The following is a 24,636-nucleotide window of genomic DNA, read 5'->3' as shown; positions in this document are numbered from 1 at the left end:
TTTGCAATTTTTCCAGTTTTCATTTTAAATTTGTAATTAATAGTAATTAATTTTTAAAATTGTTCACTTTTGCAATTTTGCAGCTGTAGAATTTTCCCATTTTTCAATTATTCGATTTTGCACTTTTTGGACTGTTAATTTTTGGATTTTTCATTTTTTAATTTCTCGATATTTAATTTAAAAATTTTTCAATCTTCCAATGTTAAAATTTTTGGACTTTTCAATTTTGACGATTCCATAATTTTTCAATTTTAAAATTTTGGGATTTTCCAATTTTTCGATCGATTTTCAAGTTTCTAGATTTTTATTCTGTTTCAATTTTTCGTTTCATCAGTGCTTCGATTTGCGAATTTTCTATCTTCCACATTTTGGTGTTTTCCGTTTTTGATTTTTCAATTTTTTCCCTTTTCGAATCAAAAATGAATTTTGTAAAATCGAAATACTGAAATTTAAAAAAATTAAAATAATTTTTAATCTACATTTTTTCAGATTTTCGTTTCTTCAAATTTTTTTCAATTTTACAACTCTACTTTTAGGGTCATTCTTCTAGATTTTGCAATTTCACTAATTTTCAAACCTAAATTTTTCAGTTTTTCGATTTTTCATTTTTCGTTTCGGTTTTTATTTTCTTTACTTTTTCAAATTTTCGGTTTTGCAGTGTTGATTTTATAATTTTTCTTTTTTCAATTTTTGATTTGCAATTTTTCCAGTTTTCATTTTAAATTTGTAATTAATAATTAATTTTTAAAATTGTTCACTTTTGCAATTTTGCAGCTGTAGAATTTTCCCATTTTTCAATTATTCGATTTTGCATTTTTTGGACTGTTAATTTTTGGATTTTTCATTTTTTAATTTCTCGATATTTAATTTAAAAATTTTTCAATCTTCCAATGTTAAACTTTTTGGACTTTCCAATTTTGACGATTCCATAATTTTTCAATTTTAAAATTTTGGGATTTTCCAATTTTTCGATCCATTTTCAAGTTTCTAGATTTTTATTCTTTCTATGTTTCAATTTTTCGTTTAATCGGTGCTTCGATTTGCAAATCTTCCACTTTTTTGAATTTGGCATTTTTCGTTTTTTCAAGTTTTTCCGATTTTGTAACTTTTCGAATAAAAAATGAAAAAAATTGCATAACTAAACATAAAAAAAAGAAAAAGTATAAAATCAAGATCGAAAAATCAAAACTCGAGAAACCTAAAAATCGAAAAAGAGCAAAAACGAATTTTGTAAAATCGAAATACTGAAAATTCAAAAAATTAAAATAATTTTTAATCTAAATTTTTCCAGTTTTTCGTTTCTTCAAATTTTTGGATTTGCGATTTCTCAACTTTTTCATTTATTTTCTTTCTTCAATTTTTCTATTTAATTTTTCATTTCTTCAAATTTTTGATTTGCAATTCTCATTTTTTATTTTCTTTATTTTTATAATTTTTTGTTTCTCCAATTTTTCATTTAGTTTGTTCCTTCAATTTTACAACTCTACTTTTAGGGTCATTCTTCTAGATTTTGCAATTTCACTAATTTCCAAACTTAAATATTTCAGTTTTTCGATTTTTCATTTTTCGTTTCGGTTTTTATTTTCTTTACTTTTTCAAATTTTCGGTTTTGCAGTGTTGATTTTATAATTTTTCTTTTTTCAATTTTTGATTTGCAATTTTTCCAGTTTTCATTTTAAATTTGTAATTAATAGTAATTAATTTTTAAAATTGTTCACTTTTGCAATTTTGCAGCTGTAGAATTTTCCCATTTTTCAATTATTCGATTTTGCACTTTTTGGACTGTTAATTTTTGGATTTTTCATTTTTTAATTTCTCGATATTTAATTTAAAAATTTTTCAATCTTCCAATGTTAAAATTTTTGGACTTTTCAATTTTGACGATTCCATAATTTTTCAGTTTTAAAATTTTGGGATTTTCCAATTTTTCGATCGATTTTCAAGTTTCTAGATAATTTATTCTTTCTATGTTTCAATTTTTCGTTTAATCGGTGCTTCGATTTGCAAACTTTCTATCTTCCACTTTTTTGAATTTGGCATTTTTCGTTTTTTCCGTTTTTGATTTTTCAATTTTTTCCGATTTTTTAACTTTTCGAATCAAAAATGAAAAAATTGCATAACTGTAAACATAAAAAAAAAGAAAAAGTATAAAATCAAGATCGAAAAATCAAAACTCGAGAAACTTAAAAATCGAAAAAGTGCAAAAACGAATTTTGTAAAATCGAAATACTAAAAATTAAAAAAATTAAACTGATTTTTAATCTAAATTTTTCCAGTTTTTCGTTTCTTCAAATTTTTGGATTTTCGATTTCTCAACTTTTTCATTTATTTTCTTTCTTCAATTTTTCTATTTAATTTTTCATTTCTTCAAATTTTTGATTTGCAATTATCATTTTTTATTTTCTTTATTTTTACAATTTTTTGTTTCTTCAATTTTACAACTCTACTTTTAGGGTCATTCTTCTAGATTTTGCAATTTCACTAATTTTCAAACCTAAATTTTTCAGTTTTTCGATTTTTCATTTTTCGTTTCGGTTTTTATTTTCTTTACTTTTTCAAATTTTCGGTTTTGCAGTGTTGGTTTTATAATTTTTCTTTTTTCAATTTTTGATTTGCAATTTTTCCAGTTTTCATTCTAAATATGCAATTAATAATAATTAATTGTTAAAATTGTTCACTTTTGCAATTTTGCAGCTGTAGAATTTTCCCATTTTTCAATTATTCCATTTTGCATTTTTTGGACTGTTAATTTTTGGATTTTTCATTTTTTAACTTCTTGATATTTAATTTAAAAATTTTTCAATCTTCCAATGTTAAATTTTTGGACTTTTCAATTTTGACGATTCCATAATTTTTCAATTTTAAAATTTTGGGATTTCCCAATTTTTCGATCGATTTTCAAGTTTCTAGATTTTTATTCTTCCTATGTTTCAATTTTTCGTTTCATCGGTGCTTCGATTTGCAAATTTTCTATCTTTCACTTTTTTGAATTTGGCATTCTTCGTTTTTTTCGTTTTTGATTTTTCAATTTTTTCCGATTTTTTAACTTTTCGAATCAAAAATGAAAAAATTGCTAACTGTAAAATTGAAAGATAAAAAAAAAGAAACAGTATAAAATCAAGATCAAAATCAAAACTCGAGAAACTTAAAAATCGAAATACTGAATAATTTTGTAAAATCGAAATACTGAAAATTAAAAAAATTAAACTGATTTTTAATCTAAATTTTTCCAGTTTTTCGATTCTTCAAATTTTTGGATTTTTTTCAACTTTTTCATTTATTTTCTTTCTTCAATTTTTCTATTTAATTTTTGATTTCTTCAAATTTATGATTTGCAATTCTCATTTTTTATTTTCTTTATTTTTACAATTTTTTGTTTCTCCAATTTTTCATTTAGTTTGTTCCTTCAATTTTACAACTCTACTTTTAGGGTCATTCTTCCAGATTTTGCAATTTCACTAATTTCCAAACTTAAATTTTTCAGTTTTTCGATTTTTCATTTTTCGTTTCGGTTTTTATTTTCTTTAATTTTTCAAATTTTCGGTTTTGCAGTGTTGATTTTATAATTTTTCATTTTTCAATTTTTGATTTGCAATTTTTCCAGTTTTCATTTTAAATTTGTAATTAATAATAATTAATTTTTAAAATTGTTCACTTTTTCAATTTTACAGCTGTAGAATTTATTCGATTTTGCATTTTTTGGACTGTTAACTTTTGGATTTTTCATTTTTTAATTTCTCGCTATTTAATTTTAAAATTTTTCAATCTTCCAATGTCAAAATTTTTGGACTTTTCAATTTTGACGATTCCATAATTTTTCAATTTTAAAATTTTGGGATTTTCCAATTTTTCGATCGATTTTCAAGTTTCTAGATTTTTATTCTGTTTCAATTTTTCGTTTCATCAGTGCTTCGATTTGCGAATTTTCTATCTTCCACATTTTGGTGTTTTCCGTTTTTGATTTTTCAATTTTTTCCCTTTTCGAATCAAAAATGAATTTTGTAAAATCGAAATACTGAAATTTAAAAAAATTAAAATAATTTTTAATCTACATTTTTTCAGATTTTCGTTTCTTCAAATTTTTTTCAATTTTACAACTCTACTTTTAGGGTCATTCTTCTAGATTTTGCAATTTCACTAATTTTCAAACCTAAATTTTTCAGTTTTTCGATTTTTCATTTTTCGTTTCGGTTTTTATTTTCTTTACTTTTTCAAATTTTCGGTTTTGCAGTGTTGATTTTATAATTTTTCTTTTTTCAATTTTTGATTTGCAATTTTTCCAGTTTTCATTTTAAATTTGTAATTAATAATTAATTTTTAAAATTGTTCACTTTTGCAATTTTGCAGCTGTAGAATTTTCCCATTTTTCAATTATTCGATTTTGCATTTTTTGGACTGTTAATTTTTGGATTTTTCATTTTTTAATTTCTCGATATTTAATTTAAAAATTTTTCAATCTTCCAATGTTAAACTTTTTGGACTTTCCAATTTTGACGATTCCATAATTTTTCAATTTTAAAATTTTGGGATTTTCCAATTTTTCGATCGATTTTCAAGTTTCTAGATTTTTATTCCTTCTATGTTTCAATTTTTCGTTTCATCGGTGCTTCGATTTGCAAATTTTCTATCTCCAATTTTTTTTAATTTGGCATTTTTCGTTTTTTCCGTTTTGATTTTTCAATTTTTTCCGATTTTTTAACTTTTAGAATCAAAAATGAAAAAATTGCATAACTGTAAACATAAAAAAAAGAAAAAGTATAAAATCAAGATGGAAAAATCAAAACTCGAGAAACTTAAAAATCGAAAAAGTGCAAAAACGAATTTTGTAAAATCGAAATACTGAAAATTAAAAAAATTAAACTGATTTTTAATCTAAATTTTTCCAGTTTTTCGATTCTTCAAATTTTTGGATTTGCGATTTCTCAATTTTTTCATTAATTTTCTTTCTTCAATTTTTCTATTCTTTAATTTTTCATTTCTTCAAATTTTTGATTTCCAATTTTCATTTCGGTTTTTATTTCCTTTATTTTTACAATTTTTTGTTCCTTCAATTTTACAACTCTACTTTTAAGGTCATTCTTCGAATTTTCATTTTTAAATTTTTCATTTTTTCGATTTTCCAACTTTTGGATTTTCAATTTTTAGATTTTGCAATTTCACTAATTTTCAAACTTTAATTTTTCAGTTTTTCGATTTTTCATTTTTCGTTTCGGGTTTTTATTTTCTTTACTTTTTCAAATTTTCGGTTTTTCAGTGTTCTGATTGCATGATTTTTTTTCAACGTGAAAATTTTCAATTTTTGGATTTTTCATTTTCACGATTTTTCAATTTTTGATTTGCAATTTTTCCAGTTTTCATTTAAATATGTAATTAATATTTAATTTAAAAATTTTTTCACTTTTTCAAGTTTATGGCTATTGAATATTTCCATTTTTCATTTATTCGGTTGTCAATTTTTTTTCGACTAATCAAAAAATCTACATAGTGAAAATTAAAGAAATCGGAAAATTGGATAATTGAGAAACCCAAAAATTGGAAAACCGAGTAATTGAAAAATCAAAGATTGAAAATTTGAAAAACTGAATGAATAAAAGAAAATTATAAAATCTAAATAAACATTGAAAAAATAAAAGAAATAAAAAAAACAAAAATTGTGACATAAAATGGAGAAAATGAAGATTAAATATTAGAAAAATGAAAAATAAAAATCACGAACTTGAAAAATTGGGAGACGAAAAATTAAAGAAAATGAAAAATTGTGATATCAAAAAATTGTAAAAATCCAAGAAAAAACAAAAACTGCGATACCGAAAGGATCTAAAGTAAATAAATCCAGATTTTTGGAAATAGTGCTTAGAGCTTTACCAGACGATATTCCCAATTTACATAAAATTTTGTCAACAATCGGTCCAGTAGTTTTGAGATTATTTGTCTAATAAAAATCTGGACAGACGGCAGAATGACTGACTGACTGACAGACAGACAGACAGACAGACAGACGGAAACGGAGACCTATTTTTTCGTCCTCTAGGGGTCATGAAACGTCGAAAAAACAAAAGTAGCCTTCCGCTCAAGAAGTAAAATTAGCGGCAAAAGATTTAAATCGCGTCGCGTGTTTCACGCTACCGCCCCCACCTGCTGCGAAATCTCGTCGTCCTCCTGGCTCCAGTCGGGGTCGTTGTCGTCGCACAACCCCCCGCACATACTGAAGGCCGACAAAGACGTGGTGTCGCCGCCCCCGAGGTTCTCCTCGGACTTGGTGTGCCGCAGCGTCGGCATGATCTTCGAGGTTACGATCGACGTGTGCAAATCGTCGATTTCCACCACCTCGACGTAGACGATGTACGGCGCTTTGTCCTTGGAGTTGAGCACGGCGCCGACTTGGGGCGGTATCCTGACGATGTGGTGCGGCCGCGTGGACAGCGGCAGCCACACGCGCGCCGGCAAGTTGAGGTTGAGGTTTGTCAACTCGGCCACCAGGCGCGTCGTCTTCGACTCCTTCGTGGGGATGGAGGAGAGCAGCTTGCCGATGGAGATGAGGGCTTTCATGAACTCCAGCTCGGGGGCAAGACGGGGCGCCTGAAAATACAAACAAAATGTCAATATTTCAAACACGATTTGCATAATCCCACCAATCAAAAACGACTTAAACCGTAATCGGTTCGTTCGTAAACCCAATTGATTAATTGCCAGTTGGCTAAATCTCGAAATTTATCCCACCGACTGCGCCACTTTCGGAAACACGAAATCCGGCTTACCGAACACGTGCATTCAGTCTTTTTTCCTCGGAGGTCGTTGACCACGCCTCGGCAGCTCTCGAAGCACGTGCAGCCGTTGTCGAAGGCCCTCCCCGAGGTGAGATCTCCGAGGCAAAGTCGGTTGTTGCCGGCCGAAGACGACCTCCTCATCCCTACGATCAGAGCTGAGGCGTCACTCTGCGACCTCTGGTGAGACTTTTTCGCGGGAACGGTGAGTTTGTCGTTGAGGGTGATCGTCGGAGTCCTTTGGTCTTTCGGCCGCAGCTCGTCGGAGAGGATGAGGTTGCGGAGTTTGATGCCGAGGGGTTTCTTCTTCGACGGCAACGACGCGTCCGAACTGTAGGCGTCCAGCAGCCAGGCACATTTTAGGGAGAAATCTATCGACTGTCTACACCTGGAAAAAAAGGGAGTGTTAGAACGATAGCTACTCCTTACGGAAATAAATTCCAAACTATTTAAGAAAAAAAAAATGGTCGAAGGTTAAGTATTTAGACAAAAAGATCGAGAAATCGAAACATCAAAAACCCAAAATTTCAAAATTAGAAAAATCGAAAATTTGAAGCATTGAATAATCGAGAAATCGAAAAATCGAAAATTTTAAAAATTGAAAAATTAAAATACTGAAAAATAGAGAAACAGAAACATCAAATTGAAAGATCTAAAATTTAAAACTCCAAAAAGTAAAAAATCGAGAAATCGAAAAATTGAAAAATCGAAATATTGCAAAATCTCAACACTCAAGAATTAAGAAATTGAAAAATCGAAGAGAACTTTAAGAATCGAAACCTGAAAAATCACAAAACTGAAATATCCAAAAACTGAAAGTTTGGGAAATCGAAAATTTGAAAAGTCGAAAAACAGAAGTCAAAAAATTGAAGAAGTGAAAAATGGAAAAATCAAAGAGCGGAAAAATGAAGAAATCGAGAAATCGAAAAATTTTCAACACTGAAATGTCGAAAATTTGGGTAATCAAGAAATTGAAAAATCGAAAAATTGAAGAAGAAAGAAATTTCAAAACTGAAAGATCGAAAATTCGAAAAATCTAAAAATCGAAAAATTAAAAATGAAAGAACTACCAAAATGTCAAGAAATCAAAACATCAAGAAATCGTAAAATCTAAAAATTCGAATATTAAAAAATGTTAAATTTAAAAAATCGAAAAATCTAGAATTTAAAAAATTAAATCGATTCGATAATTTTAAAAAATAGAAAAATTCAAAAGTTGAAAAATTAAAAAATTTCAGAATCGAAAAACTAAAAATTGAGAAAGTGAAAAATTATAAAACTGAGATGACGAAAAATTGTGAAATTGAAGAATGGAAAAACCGAAAAATTGAAAAACCAAAAAGTCGAAAAATCGAAATATGTATCGAAATATTTAAAAATTAAAACATTGAGAAATCGAAACATTAAAAGATCGAGAAAGGGAAAAGCAAAGTCGAAAAATCGGAAAACTGAGCAAACAAAATAGACCAAAATCGAAAATTGAATAGTTAAAAACTGAAAAATTTTATATTAAAACATTCTAGAAAAACAGAAATCGAAAAATCGAGAAATAGAACAATAAAAAATTGAAACATTGAAAACTCGAAAATCTAGAAGTTGAAAAATTGAAAAATCGAAATATGTATTTAAAAACCAAAAAATCAAAAAATCTAAAATTTTAAAAATTGGGAAATTGAAAAATAGAAAAATTTAAGAATAAAAAAAAAAACTGGAAAATCCCAAAACTGAACGAGTAAAAAACCGAGAAATCAAAATTTTAGAAATCGAGAAATTACAAATCGAAAAATTATCAAACTGTCAAGAAACATAAAAAAATCGTAAAATCGAAAAATTCATATCCTGAAAAATATTAAATTTAAAAAATCGAAAACTTGAAAAATCAAAAATTAAAAAATTGTAAAATTAAAATGTCGAAAAATTTAGAATTTAAAAAATTAAAGCAATTCGAAAAAAAATGGAAAATTGAAAAGCAAAGTACCGAAAATCTAGAATTTTAAAAATCTCAAAATCTGAAAAATCGGAAAATTGAATTGAAGATCTAAAAATCGAGAAATAAAAAAAATCGAAAACTGAGATGACGAAAAATTGGGAAATTGGAAAACTGAAAAGTTGAAAAATCGAAATTTGTATCGAAATATTCAAAAACTAAAACACTGAAAAATCGAAATATTAAAAGATCGAGAAATGGAAAAGCTAAGAATTCGTAAAATCGGAAATTTGAGAAATCGAAAAAGACCAAAATCGAACTAAATAATCGATAAATCGAAAAACTGAAAAATTGAGAAATTGAACAATAAAAAAATCGAAGCATTGAAATCTCGAAAAGTCGAAAAGTAGAAAAACTGAAAAACCGAAAAATTAAAAAACCGGAAAATCTAAAACCGAGAAGTCGAAAAACCGAAAGATCGAGAAATTGAAACATCAAAAAACTGAAAAATCGAAAATACAAGATTTTTAAAATTTCAAAATCTGAAAAATTCGAAACATCGAAAAATTGAAAAGCTAAAAAGTAAAAAAATCGAGAAACAGAAATATGTATCGAAAGGCTAAGAAATCAAAAAATCGAAGAGTTAAAAATTGAAAAATTTAAAACTAAGAAAATCGATAAATCTTACAACTGAAAAATTGAAATACATATTTAAAAACCGAAAAATTGAAACATCGAAAAATCAAAAATTTTAAAAATTGAAAAATTAGAATATCGAAAAATTGAATAATGGAGAAATCGAAACATCAAAACATCAAAAATCGAAAAAAACTGTCAAAACTGAGATTTTCATAATGAAAAAATGAAGAAAAATTTAAAAATCCCAAATTGAAACATCAACATCAAAAACCTAGAAATCGAAAAATTGAAGAAATGGAAAAACTGAAAAACCGAAACATTGAAAAGTGGAGAAATCGAGAAATTAAGAAATCGAAAACTTAGAAACGTCAAAAATTTTAAAATTCCAAAACTGAAAATCGAAAAATTGAGAAATCAAAAGTTGAAGTCGAGAAATCAAAAGTTGAAGTCGAGAAATCGAAAAATTTAGGTTTTTATTCGATTACGTCCTTAGCGCTTACGCTCAGGTAGTAAAAATATAACAATATAATTGAGCCGGACCTGCATTCACCAGAAAGAAACTTTGATTTATGGCGGCACCCCACAAAAGAGATTACCTACTATTCCCCCATTACCGATTTTAGTGGTGCCATATAATCTTCCGGACTTTGTAAAACTCTACAATCGTAGATAAAGTCGATAATTGTGTGTCAGGTGCACAATACCTGCGATAACACCAATAAATTGCGTCTTTATATAAAACGACACTTTTACGATAACTAGCGGCTATCAGTCGCCATACATTTTTTTCAATAGGTGCATTGACGCGTCAAACATTCCTGATAAATATCTCGGCTTTGTCATTAGCATCTCATTACAATTTTTTCCCGTTTACGTCAACAATAACGCGAATAATATCCCTACTGTTTAAGAATAAAAAGAATGCAACGTTTCATTTCAAAGAATGGCGACAGCGAAATGTAAACCCAGATAAGATATCTTCCATTTCACACAACGGTTTATTGTCGCCAGTAATAAATCTAGAACGCAAACAATTCATCAATTAGCATCCTATTACCACCGACGTTAAAAACGTCGCACTTTCCAGCGTCAAGATCCTGATAACTCGACCCGAAATAAGATCGAGGACTCGATTATGTCGCGTTCGTGCGACGCGCATGAGACGTGTCAAGAACCTCCGCCAAATTACCCCGAGCACTTTTCCTTTCATCGATTAAAGCAAAACTGGAACGTTTTAGGAAAATTAACTCTTACATCGAGCATAAAAGCCCGAGTTGATAAATCATTTTTGGCGAATGCGGCGCTACATAATAAAAGAACTAGGTCACGACAGTTTGGACACAATCTAATGAAAAGAAGGAAAATCATAAATTTCTTGGTGGGTTTCATCGAATCGTTGAACCTTCCTTCCTTCTTTCATCCTTCGGCGATCTTTTACTTCCTGCGATAATTAGGTGGAGTTGGAACGTTTTATTTTATCGATAGTTGAGTCACGGCGAGGTGACGAACGCACTGAATCAGGATCATTATGTTTCAAAAGCCAAATTTAATAACCGCGACGTCGTTCGCCTACCGGAAAAAAGAATCAGGTGTGAGTGGGCACCCTTGTCCAACTCCCAAAATTCATAATTAATTCCATTCGTTTTGAAATATAAGCGGCGAAATTTAATCTGTTTGCGTTAATGTGTAGCAGTTCCTTTCAGGTTTTTTCTTTACAAACAAGATGAAATGCGGTTTCAGGGAACCGCCTTGTAAACATAATATCCATTTCTAACATGCAAATACGCGTCCGGCTGCATCATATCCAAGAAGTCAATATTTACTTCGGCATGAAATCTATTTTCGAGGCACGAAGTGAGAGCTTATTTTCTCGTCGACAAAGAGCGTGGAAAAGAGTGATTTCGTGATAATGGATTCGTATGGTAGAGTGTGATTTTCGACCTTTGAATAAGGCTAGTAGGTTCTGCGGAAGCGTTAGATTAAGGTGGTTTCGAAGAAAAATTGTTTTGGCTGAAATTAGAGAAAAAAGGGAACGCTAATAATAATTGGGGGGGGGGGGGTGTGATGGAAAATGTACTGAATCAGAGTTGGCTTTATAATGAGACAATAAATAAAGAACAAATTTTGTTATTTTTTAACGCTTGAGTAAAGTATTTGTTCTTAATTTAAGTCAATCAACTAATTTTTGCCGAATGTAACTTGAGTTTTTTGCATTTTTGGATAATTTTGAACTTTTTTGAGTTTGTTTTGTAGCAGAATTTAAATAGGCTCATAAATTTTCAAAAATCAGACGAATATATACGTTCCGATTAAGTGTTTTGAACTTTTGAAATAAACTATATTTTAATATCCAGTTTTTATTGTTTTCAATTAATGGAAATTTTTGATTTCAGAATATTTTTGGAAAATTTTTTACCACTTTTTATTGACACAACAAATTTAATTTTTGATAATACATACTAGTATTTCCAGGCTGTGAAAAGTAATTTTCTTTTAATTTACTAGAATTTTAAATAAAAAAAAATTCAAAAGTTTCCCTAGAAGTTTAAAATTATGGCAAAATTTTCAATAAATAAATAAAACTAACTTCTCTTTTACAAAGTTTGATTTGAAATGTTTGCAAAATTTTGCATTTCTTGAAAACTTTTATTTTTAATTTATTGAGTTCCATTAAAAAAAACTAAAATCTAAAAATCCTCGTTTATATTTCAGAAAATTTTGTAGTCCTTTAAAATCATTGAGTTATTTCTAACTTATCCTCACAATAATAATACTCGTAGGATGATCTTCAAATCGTTTAAAAACTTCCGAAAATGTTCGACAAATTTTCGAAAATCAAAAGAATCCACTTGGTTCTAGATTAATTTAGACTTCTATATTTTTGAATATTCAAGTTTTTATTTATTTTTTTTGTTGTTGTTGATTTCTCGATGTGTCAATTTTTCAATATTTCCATGTTTCGATTTCCCAATTTCTCGGTTTTTCAACTTTTCGATTTTTTAATTTTTCCATTCTTCAGTTTTTAGATTTTTCAATTTTTCAATTCTTCAGTTTTTCGATTTCTCATCAATTATTTTAGTTTTCGATTTTTCCATTTCTGATTCAAATCGTTTAAAAACTTCTGAAAATGTTCGACAATTTTTTTTTTTTGGATTTTCAAGTTTTCCATTCTTCAGTTTTTTGATCTCTCAATTGTCTTACTTTTCGATATTTTGATTTCTCGAGTTTCGATTTTTCCACTTTTCCATTTCTCGAATTTTTTTTCACTTTTAAAATTTTTTCGATTTCTCAGTTTTCAACACAATTTTGGGAAATTTTCCATTTCTGGATTTTTCAATTATTCGACATTTTAATTATAGATTTTTCAGTTTGTCGATTTCTCCATGTTTCAATTTGTCAATATTTCCATGTTTGGATTTCTCAAATTCTCGGTTATTCGACTTTTCGACTTTCAATTTTTCGTTTTTTCAATTCTTCGATTTTTTTAATTTTTCAATTCTTCTGTTTTTCGATTTCTCATCAATTATTTTAATTTTCGATTTTTCCATTTCTGATTCAAATCGTTTAAAAACTTCTAAAAATGTTCGACAATTTTTTTTTTGGAATTTCAATTTTTCCATTCTTCAGTTTTTGATCTCTCAATTGTCTTACTTTTCGATATTTTGATTTCTCTAGTTTCGATTTTTCCGTTTTTCCATTTCTCGAATTCTTTTTTTCACTTTTAAAATTTTTTCGATTTCTTAGTTTTCAATACAATTTTGGAAAATTTTCCATTTCTGGATTTTTCAATTTTTCGACATTTTAATTACAGTAAACCCTCGTTACTTCGAACTCGGTTAAGACAAACACCTCGTTATTACGAACTGGAAGAGAAGTCCCAAACAGTCCACTTATAAAACGAATGCAACTTAATTCGGTTTACACGAAATTCGGTTAATACGAAACTCGAACAACTTTTTCGGCCCCAAGTTATAATTCTCATATAAAATCACTCGGTTAACGCGAACAAAAAGTGCAAACTCTTTGCATCGTGCTCAAATACGATTTACTTTATCTTAATGGGTATCTAGTAAGCACAACGCAAAAGTATGTCTCTGTGTGGTTTGCCGAGTTGTAATCAGTTTGTTCTTATTGTTCAATGTGCTAACGTCCAAAATAGCATAGCAAAAACCAAAACGGGGCCAAAAATCCATTAATAGTACAACGAAAATGCAAACTGCAGTAGCTAAAAAGTTCACCATTCCAAAATCTACATAGTCTACCATACTGAAAACCCGATCTCAAATAAAAAAAAATAGTGTTGGGATCATTTGCGTCAAATTTTTTCACAAAGTTGTTTAGGAATTGATCCATGAAATTTTATATGTATGTAGTACTAGTATTATTATGTTCAAAATTTGGTTATGTATTGTTAGCAATCTAATAGGAAGAAAATTCAGCTTAATTAAGTTGTTTTTGTTATATTTGTGTTAAAATGTCAAAAAGTGATTTTCGGTTATGGCGAATTCGGTTAACACGAATTGGTCAAGATCATGGTCCCGATGGGTTCGTGTTAACGAGGGTTTACTGTATAGATTTTTCAGTTTGTCGATTTCTCCATGTTTCAATTCGTCAATATTTCCATGTTTGGATTTCTTAAATTCTCGGTTATTCGACTTTTCGATTTTCAAAATTTCGATTTTTCGACTTTCAATAAGTATTTCGTTTTTTCAATTCTTCGATTTTTTTAATTTTTCCATTCTTCAATTTTTAGATTTTTCAATTTTTCAATTATTCAGTTTTTCGATTTCTCATCAATTATTTTAGTTTTCGATTTTTCCATTTCTGATTCAAATCGTTTAAAAACTTCTGAAAATGTTCGACAATTTTTTTTTTGGATTTTCAATTTTTCCATTCTTCAGTTTTTTGATCTCTTAATTGTCTTACTTTTCGATATTTTGATTTCTCGAATTCTTTTTTTCACTTTTAAAATTTTTTCGATTTCTTAGTTTTCAACACAATTTAGGAAAATTTTCCATTTCTGGATTTTTCAATTTTTCGACATTTTAATTATAGATTTTTCAGTTTGTCGATTTCTCCATGTTTCAATTTGTCAATATTTCCATGTTTGGATTTCTCAAATTCTCGGTTATTCGACTTTTCGATTTTTCAAAATTTCGATTTTTCGACTTTCAATAAGTATTTCGTTTTTTCAATTCTTCGATTTTTTTAATTTTTCCATTCTTCAGTTTTTAAATTTTTCAATTTTTCAATTCTTCGGTTTTTCGATTTCTCATCAATCTTAGTTTTCGATTTTTCCATTTCTGATTCAAATCGTTTAAAAACTTCGACAATTTTTTTTTTTTTTTTTGGATTTTCAATTTTTCCATTCTTCAGTTTTTTGATCTCTCAATTGTCTTACTTTTCGATATTTTGATTTCTCGAGTTTCGATTTTTCCGTTTTTCCATTTCTCGAATTCTCTTTTTTTCACTTTTAAAATTTTTTCGATTTGTCAGTTTTTAACACAATTTTGGGAAATTTTCCATTTCTCTATTTTTCAATTTTTCGATATTTTAATTATACATTTTTCAGTTTGTCGATTTCTCGATGTTTCAATTTGTCAATATTTCTATGTTTCGATTTCCCAAATTCTCGGTTATTCGATTTTTCGACTTTCGATATTTAGTTTTTTCAATTTTTCGATTGTTTTAATTTTTCCATTTCTGATTCGAATTGTCAACTTTTCAATTTTTACCATGTTCAGTTCTTGGACAATTATTTTTTTTTCTTTTCGATTTCTCAAATTTTCAATTCAATTCTTCAGTTTTTCCATTTTTAATTTTTTCATTTTTCGAGTTCTCGATCTTTTGAAATTTTTGGAAAATTTTCTATTTCTTGAAAACTTTTATTTAAAATTTATTGGGTTACATTAAAAAAAAAACTACAGGGTCATTATAAAATATTGTAGTCGAAGAAGGCCATGATTTTGGTGACATTTTGTGCCGCCTTTTTCAGTTTTGTGGAAAGGATTACACTAATATTGGAATTTTTATTTTTAGCGCCACATTAGTTGACATTAGCGGCTGCACTGTTTCAACGCTTCATCAAATTCTGTCAGATGTCAATAATTTTTTCGTTTGTACTGGTACGTTTTCCCTCACTTTGTGCGTTAATTGACTTGTCTTGTTTTCATTTTTGCTGTCTTCCCCTTTGTTAGAACTTTAATAAGTGTCTCAAAAAACAGTTTTTATCAAAACTACAGATCATTGTGGAATAATCTCAGGTAATGAACAGAGAGGAATAACTATGGTCAGTGTTACAAATGATTTTTTTAGTTCTTTGGCGCAATCATCATGCCTATTACCGTAATGGGGTGTTAAATGAGGATGGGGATGGAGTGTACTCTGTGGAGGCGTCTAAAAACGAGTATCTAGTGAAATGTTCTGTTGTCATTGATGAAGAATCTTTGAAGACGCTATATGGCGAATTATGGCCAGATTTAACGACACTGGTAGCATTTCTAAGTGAAAACCGACGGGGAGACCTCAAGTTAGTGAAGACGTTGTTGAAGATTTAAGGATGAGAATGGAACAAAGTCCGAATAAAGCTTTGTCAAAAATCTTTACTGTCCGGAGTACCATACAGCCCATGTCAGAAAATCGTAAAAGAGAAGTTACATATGCATCCATACAAGATTTTGTTGGTTCAGGAGCTGCAACCAGCTGATTTTCCTTGCCGCGTTGGGTAGTGTAGTTGGTTTCAAGCTGATATGGACGATAACGGGATTCTCGATTTGTCGTTCTTTTCTGATGAAGCCTGGTTTCATCTGTTAGGCTATTATGTCAACTGACAGAACTTCAGAATTTGGTGTATAGAAAATACTCACGCTTTTGGAGAAACACCATCACACGCAATGAAGGTTGGTGTGTGGTTAGCAGACGACGATTCATAGGCCTGATACTTTTTCAAGTAAATGAATGTGATCAATAAACAAAATTAGATGTAGAAAGTGTATGTAGGTACTGCAATAAAGTTTTTTATTTTCAGTAACTTTCATTTTTCTTTCGGTGTTAGTTGTATTCTCTTAATTTAAAACTTACTTCAACTTACTGTTTAGTAATAATTGTAATTTTACTATTAGGAAAGTTAAAAATCTTTATTAAACATTCTGTTGTTTCAAGAGATCTCATAATCAGCTACAGAACTCTTAACACTATGCTCCTGAAATTTTATTGGTTTTTTCATCTTTTTTCTTATAGAAATTTTGAAAAATCTTGATATTAGGATGGCCATGTGGGCGTGTTTTGGGTAGAACCTCTTTGACATTCCTGTTATGCAGATCTGGCATGTTTCAGATATCTAGAAACTGCAAAGCTGAAGGTAATGTTTGGACATAGCAGTTTTCACCTATTGTAGAGATGAAGATCAAGGATTTCAGTTGTGTTTTTTCAAGAGAAAAGCACCGGTCACAAACCATGTCTGCACCAATATTTTGACGATTCCTTACAATTTACAAACAGAACTTTCGCGGGATCACAACTTTGGCAAAATTATTTACTGCAAAAACTCATTAGGTACTCATAGTGTTCGTTAACTGTGATAAGACTTGCTCTGCCATTGTCCATTACGTGATTTTTCACAATTTTTACCTTCAGGGTACCTATAAAAATGTAATTTTTTAAATAATTACCGTGTTCATTGGTTTCGACAAACTTAACCTCACTTTTTGGATTTCATTATTTGAAAAATTATTGCTTCTTTGCAAAACAGACCAGATGATTTATTCTGTTCAACTCCAATCGACTTTCCAAGGTGTAATTCATGACAAAGCCCTTAAACGTTTTTCTGACAATTTACAATTTTTGAAACTGAAATGTATTGCAGTGGCGTTCACAAATGCTCGATAACACTGCAACCCTTAATGCTCTGGCCTGGCGTCTTTTCGTGTCTATTTAAAATGAAATTAAACCGCGAACCGGGCATTTCAATTTTTGACACATCTGACAGATTTGTTTGGACGTTCGTGACATTTCAAAACAGTTCAAATCATTTTGGTGATTAGCGGCACGAGAAAAATTTCATTTGTTTTTCATAGGTGAGTTGACTACAATATTTTATAATGACCCTGTACAAGCTAAAAATCAAAATTTTGACGAACTTACTGACAAAACAATTTTAATTTTTGTTAAAACTTTGCAAAATTATTATTATTGAACTGCCTACACAAACCGTTTACACTTTTTTACAATATTGTAATTTTTTAAAATTATTGAGTTTTATTTTAATCATAAAAATTCAAATCGATGTTGTAATCGCAGTAAAAATTGATAAATTTCAAATTCATTTTTTTATTTGACTAAATTTTGACTTGAAATTTTTGAAAATTTATATGCTTTTTAAAAACCGTCTAATCCATCTAGTTTTATTTAAAAGAATCTAAAAAAAAAAAAAAAAGAAAATGATCGCTTGTTTTATTTCCGACTATTTTAACTAGTGAAAATCATAAGTTGTTTTTACTTTTATCCTCACAATAATAAACGAATTATTTCAATAAAAAATTAAAATCCAAATTTCCTTATAAGCTTAATATATTATGACAACCAAACTGTACTAGAATTTACGCAAAAAATTAAACTTTCAATTAAAAAATTGAAACATTTGTGCCTTTTTTCATTTTACAAAAGTTTTATCTAAAATTTCTAGAAAATTTTGTACTTCTTGAAAAATGTCGAATTTATTTATTTAATATGTAGTTCCATTAAAAAAATTAAAAAAAACTATGACCAAAAACTACCCTGGAAATTTTTTTATTATAAAATTAAATTGTTGCTTTTTATTTGAGAAAATTTGAACTTTTTGAAAAATTTGTTATCATTGAACATCACTGAGTGGTTTCTTTATCCACACAAAAATAACAACAAAATGGTTCATATCGTTTAAAAACTTGTAGAAACTTGACAATTATTTCGAAAATCAGAAAAATCCAGTTATTTTTTAATTATTGTCTATCTGATTTGTGAATGAATATTTTTCGAAAAAATTTGACTAACTTTTATGGCAAAAAAAATACTTTTTGTTAATTCGAGCTTTTTGAGCTTTTACAAAATTATTTTTGTTAGACTGACCCCATAACCTGTTTGCACTTTTATACAAAATGGTAATTTTTAAAAATATCGAGTTTTATTTTAATAAAAAAATTCAAGTCCAAATGTTTCCTTAGAAGCTTAATATTACGACAACAAAACCGTACTAGAGTTTGCACCGAAAAAATTTAAAACTTTTTTATTTTAAAAAATTTTGATCTGAAATTTTTGGAAAATGTCTTGAAAACCGTCGAATTTTTTGAGTTTTATTTGGATTTAATTTTAATTTATTTTTATTTAATTTATTTAAATTGGAAAAATTGTCCTACAAGCTTAACAAAACGACATAAAGTGGCACATTTTTGACGAAACAATAAAATTGTCGCATTTTTCATTTAAGAAAGGATTAACTCAAATTTTTGAAAAATGTTCTTAAAAAAAATTTCCTCCTGAACCAGATATAGCTTGTGCATTTTACGACAGCAAAATGAAGCCAACAATAAAATACCGAATTTTTCAACCCAGTGATCTTCCAGAACAAACACCGTCTATTTACATCCAACTTCAAAACACGTCAGTACCGCAAATCCACCTAGTTTACACGCGTCTCAACACAACATTCTCCCCCATATTAAACAATAACAAACTTCGCTCATTTTCCGGAAACATAAACGCAAATCCTTCCAGTTCACGAGCCAAATACCCCTTCCACAGCGCAAAATTCGATCGAATTAAAGCAACATTTCGCATTTTCGTTTACACAACGGTACACCAACGCGTCAAAATATCAATCTAAATCTAGTCCAGCTGTTCAACATTCAACTGTCAAAACGGGCGTCGCGTTTCGGAGCCTTGACATTCCGACTTTAAAGCAAAACAGCTTTTCTTTTACGAGCATTCAACCCGCCCATGTCAATCCCACGGATACAGCAAACCTTCACGCTCAAAAATGTCGCCCGACACGAGACAGCCGACCACACGTTTGTCGTTCACGTGCTGGCCAACGTGAACGAATTTTATTTGTTCCAATTCCGTTCTAATAAGAAAGTGAGAGGAGTTCGAATTACGGACGCAATTTTTGGGGGAAACGGGATTCTGAGAGGCTTCGGCGCGGTGAGGAAGAGAGAAAGAGAAAGTTGTTTTTGCTTCCTGAGCGTAATAATAATAATTGGCAAATTTTGTGTGTATTAGTAACGTGTAGATGGTAAAACGATAATCATAATCTACCAACTAGGCTGACGTCAGCTTCAAAATTTACATTTATAAATGTTATTTAAATTTTATAAAAAAGATACTCCTGTATTTGTGGTTTATGAATCCGTGTTGAGTTTCTAGAAAATCAAAATTGTACAATTTTTCGTTTTCTTAATTCTTCGGATTTTCAATTTCTCGATATTTCAAGTTTCGAGTTTTCAATTTTTCGATATTTCAGTTCCTCGATTTTCCAATTTATCAACTTCTCCACTTTCAATTTTTCGATTACTCAATTTTTTTATATTTCACTTTTGGGAGTCTTCAATTTTTCGATTCCTCAATTTCCCCATTTTTCGATTTTTTATTTTTTCAATGTTTGAATTTTCCGATTCTTCAATTTTTGGATTCAATATTTCAATTTTTGTCGTTCCTAAATTTTCGACTTTTCGATATTTCGGTTTCTCAGTTTTTTGATTTCTCGATTTTCAACTCTTCCCTTTTTCAGGTTTTTGGTTTTTTAATTTTTCAAGATTTTTGGAGTTCAATTTCTCGATTTTTCAGTTTTTCGATGTTGATGTTTGGGATTCTTCAATTTTTTTATTTTTCAATATCTCGTTTATTAAATTTTACATTGTTCGATTTTTCAATTTTCCAATTTTTCAGTTTTATCAATTTTTCAATTTGACGAGATTTCAATATCTCGATTTTTCGTTTTCTTTTAATTTAAATCTTTTAAATTTTTATTTTCGACTTCTTCACTTTCCGATCTTTCGATATTTTGATTTTTCTAATTTTCGAAATTTTTCAACTTTTTGATTTCTCGATCTTCTGATGGTTCAATTTTTCGATTTTTTAATTTTTTGATTTCTCGTTTTGTTTAAATATTTTTTTGTTTTTCGAATTTTCAATTTTTCCTTTTATGTTTCAATTTTTCAATTTCTCGGTTCTCTGCTTTTTCCATTTTTTTAATTTTCAATTCGTTCCCTTTCGAATTTTTAAATTTTCGTTTTTACAATTTTGTGATCTTTCTTTAATTTTTAGATTTCTCAATTTTTTTACTTTTCAATTTTCGATACTGGAATTTTCAATATTTCTATTTTTCGATTTTTAATTCTTCAGTCTTCTACTTTTCGATTTCCCAAATTTTCAATTCAAATCTTCGGTTTTTCGATTTTTCATTTTTTTAACTGTCGATTTTTTAATTTCCCGAGTTCACGTTATTTCAATTTTCGAATTTTTTGACTTCACAGAAGATGTTACAATGTTTTCGATTTTCCACCACACTTTTTCAATGTTTTTCCGATTTCTCAGCTTTTCAAAACTTCAATTTTGGAAATTTGTCGATTTTTCTACCTTTTGACGTCTCGATACTTGACTTTTTCAATATTTCGATTTCTCGCTTTTTCGATTTTTCCATTTTTCGAATTTTTTAATTTTGATTTTTCGATTTTAGAATTTCTGATATTTCGACTTTCGACATTTCGATTCTTGGATTTTTCGAAATCTCGATTTTCGATTTCTCGTTTTTAATTTTTCAGTTTTTCGATTTTTCAATTCTTCGTTTTCCTTTTTAATTTTTAGATTTTTTTATTATTTAATAATCCCATGTTTCGATTTCTCAGCTTTTCAACACTTCAATTTTGGGAATTTTTCCATTGCTGGATTTAAACAATTTTCGACTTCTCTACTTTTCGATTTTTCGATGTTTCAATAGTTCAATTTTCCGATTTCGAATTTTTTTAATTTCGATTTTTCAATTTTAGACTACGATTTTCCACTTTCCATATTTCAATTCTGGGATTTTAAGACTTTTGAATTTGGGTTTTCGTTTCATCGGATTTTGGATTTTTCGAAACTTGATTTTTTAAATTTTCGTTTTTTCAATTTTTCCATTCTTCAATTTTTAGACTTCCTCAATTTTTTTATTTTCCGATTTTCAATTTTTCCTTTCTTGAGTTTTTCGATTTCTCAATTGTCTTACTTTTCGATATTTTGATTTCTCGAGCTTTGATTTTTCAAATTTTCAAATCAAATCTTCGGCTTTTTGATTTTTCATTTTTTTTTTATTTTTCGATTTTCCACCACACTTTTTCAATGTTTTTTCGATTTCTCAGCTTTTCAAAACTTCAATTTTGGAAATTTGTCGATTTTTCGACCTTTTGACGTTTCGATATCTCGATATTTGAATTTTTCAATATTTCGATTTCTCGGTTTTTCGATTTTTGAATTTCCGATATTTCGAATTTCGATTTTTAGACTTTTGAATTTTCGGTTTGTTTACTGTTTCATCGAATTTTCTCTTTTTCGATATTCGAATTTTCAATTCATTTCATTTTCAATTTTCCGATCCTTAATTTTTTAAATTTTCGATTTTGGATACTCGAATTTTCAATTATTCAATTCTTCAGATTTTAAGACTTCAAGACTTTCACTTTTAGACTCCCAAATTTTCAATTCAAATTTTCGGTTTTTCGATTTTTTAATTTCCGGAGTTCTCGATTTTTAATTTTCGAATTTTTTGACTTTACGGAAGATTTTTAAATTTTTTAGATTTTCGACCTCTCGATTTTTCGATTATTCCATTTCCCGATTTTTAGTTTTTCAGTTTTTCGATTTTTCGTTTTTTTACTTTTAGATTTTTTAATTCTATTTATTAATTTCTCGAGTTCTCGATTTTTCAATTTTCGAATTCATTTACTTAGCGGAAGATTTTTCAATGTTTTCGATTTTCGACCTATCGATTTCTAGTTTTTAATTTTTCAGTTTTTCGATTTTTATATTTTTTTCAATTTTTTTTAGATTTTTCGGTTTGTCGATTTCTCGACTTCTTTACTTTTCGATTTTTCGACCTTTTGATGTTTCGATATCTCAATGTTTCAATTTTTCAATATTTTTATTTCTCGGTTTTACGACTTTTCCATTTTTCGAATTTTTTAATTTCGATTTTTCAATTTTAGAATTTTCGATTTTTTTGTTTCACCAAATTTTCGATTTTTCTAATTTTGATTTTTTAAGACTTTTCAATCCTACTTTTTTTATTTTTCGATTTTTTAATTTCACAAGTCCTCGATTTTTCTAATTTTTTGACTCAACGGAAGATTTTAGAATTTTTTCGATTATCCACTTCTCGATATTTCGATTTCTCGTTTTTTAATTTTTCAGTTTTTCGATTTTTCAATTCTTCGTTTTCCTTTTTAATTTTTAGATTTTTAATTAATCCCATGTTTCGATTTCTCAGCTTTTCAATACTTCAAATTTGGGAATTTTTCCATTGTTGGATTTTAAAATTTTTCGACTTCTCTACTTTTCGATGTTTCAATGGTTCAATTTTCCGATTTTGATTTTTTTTTAAATTGGATATTTCAATTTTAGACTTTCCGATTTTCCACTTTCGATATTTCGATTCTTGGATTTTAAGACTTTTGAATTTGGGTTTTCGTTTCATCGGATTTTGGATTTTTCGAAACTTAATTTTTTAATTTTCGTTTTTTCAATTTTTCCATTCTTCAATTTTTAGGCTTCTCAATTTTTTTACTTTCCGAATTTTTTGACTTTACGGAAGATTTTTCAATTTTTCCGATTTTCGATCTCTCGATTTTTCGATTCTTCCATTTCTCGATTTCTCATTTTTTAATTTATTAGTTTTTTTTATTTCCATTTCTTCGATTTCTCGGTTTTTCGATTTTTCCATTCTTCGATTTTTTTTTAATTTCATTTTTCGACTTTCGATATTCCTTTTTTTCCATATTTCCATTATTGGATTTTTTGAATTCTCGATGTTTCAATTTTTCAATACTTCGATGTTCCGTATTTTTCGAATTTTTAACTCTCATATTTCGATTTTTCAATTTTTCCATTCTTCAATTTTTAGACTTCTCAATTTTTTTACTTTCCAATTTTTGATTCTTCAAATTTTCAATTCAAATCTTCGGCTTTTTGATTTTTCATTTTTTTTACTTTTCGATTTTCGATTTCCATTTCTTCGATTTTTCAATTTTTCGATTTCTCGGTTTTTCGATTTTTCCATTCTTCGAATTTTTTTTTAATTTCGATTTTTCAATTTTAGAATTTTCGATTTTCGATTCTTGGATATTCAGACTTTTGAATTTTCGATTTTTTGTTTCACCAAATTTTAGATTTTTCGAATTTTGATTTTTTAAGACTTCAATTCTTCTACTTTTTTTATTTTTCGATTTTTTAATTTCACAAGTCCTCGATTTTTCTAATTTTCTGACTCAACGGAAGATTTTAGAATTTTTTCGATTATCCACCTCTCGATATTTCGATTTCTCATGTTTTAATTTTTCAGTTTTTCGATTTTTCAATTCTTCGTTTTCCTTTTTAATTTTTAGATGTTTTATTATTTAATAATCCCATGTTTCGATTTCTCAGCTTTTCAATACTTCAAATTTGGGAATTTTTCCATTGTTGGATTTTAAAATTTTTCGACTTCTCTACTTTTCGATTTTTCGATGTTTCAATGGTTCAATTTTCAGATTTCGAATTTTTTTAATTTCGATTTTTCAATTTTAGACTTTCCGATTTTCCACTTTCGATATTTCGATTCTTGGATTTTAAGACTTTTGAACTTGGGTTTTCGTTTCATCGGATTTTGGATTTTTCGAAACTTGTTTTTTTAAATTTTCGTTTTTTCAATTTTTCCATTCTTCAATTTTTAGACTTCTCAATTTTTTTTACCTTCCGATTTTTGATTTTTCAAATTTTCAATACAAATGTTCGGGTTTTTGATTTTTCATTTTTTTTAATTTTCGAATTTTCAATTCAAATCTTCGGCTTTTTGAATTTTCATTTTTTTTAATTTCCGAATTTTCAATTTTCGAATTTTTTGACTTCAAGGAAGATTTTTCAATTTATCCGATTTTCGATCTCTCGATTTTTCGATTCTTCCATTTCTCGATTTCTCGTTTTTTAATTCATCAGTTTTTTGATTTCCATTTCTTCGATTTTTCAATTTTTCGATTTCTCGGTTTTTCGATTTTTCCATTCTTGGATTTTTTTTTTTAATTTCATTTTTCGACTTTCGATATT

The 24,636-nt window shown here is 28.3% G+C and overlaps 1 protein-coding gene across 2 annotated transcripts in view; it reads right to left on the bottom strand.

Moving 5' to 3' along the window:
- Positions 1 to 24,636, bottom strand: part of LOC135125448 (phosphatidylinositol 4-kinase beta-like) — a 48,524-nt gene that overhangs the window by 6,408 nt on the left and 17,480 nt on the right. For both annotated transcript variants that reach the window (XM_064051084.1, XM_064051083.1), the window contains exons 4-5: positions 6,759 to 7,152; positions 6,136 to 6,579 (exon numbers count right to left, since the gene is read on the bottom strand). In XM_064051084.1, the coding sequence (XP_063907154.1) occupies positions 6,136 to 6,579; positions 6,759 to 7,152 (838 nt within the window). The remainder of the gene's footprint in view (positions 1 to 6,135; positions 6,580 to 6,758; positions 7,153 to 24,636) is intronic.

This window comes from Zophobas morio, unplaced genomic scaffold (genome assembly GCF_036711695.1).
Source record: "Zophobas morio isolate AGI-343-1 ecotype UQ-CSIRO unplaced genomic scaffold, CSIRO_AGI_Zmor_V1 ptg000008l, whole genome shotgun sequence".
In the NCBI taxonomy this organism is placed as follows: domain Eukaryota; kingdom Metazoa; phylum Arthropoda; class Insecta; order Coleoptera; family Tenebrionidae; genus Zophobas; species Zophobas morio.
The sequence above is the reverse complement of the archived record's forward strand: the minus strand, read 5'-3'. Positions and strand labels throughout refer to the sequence as shown.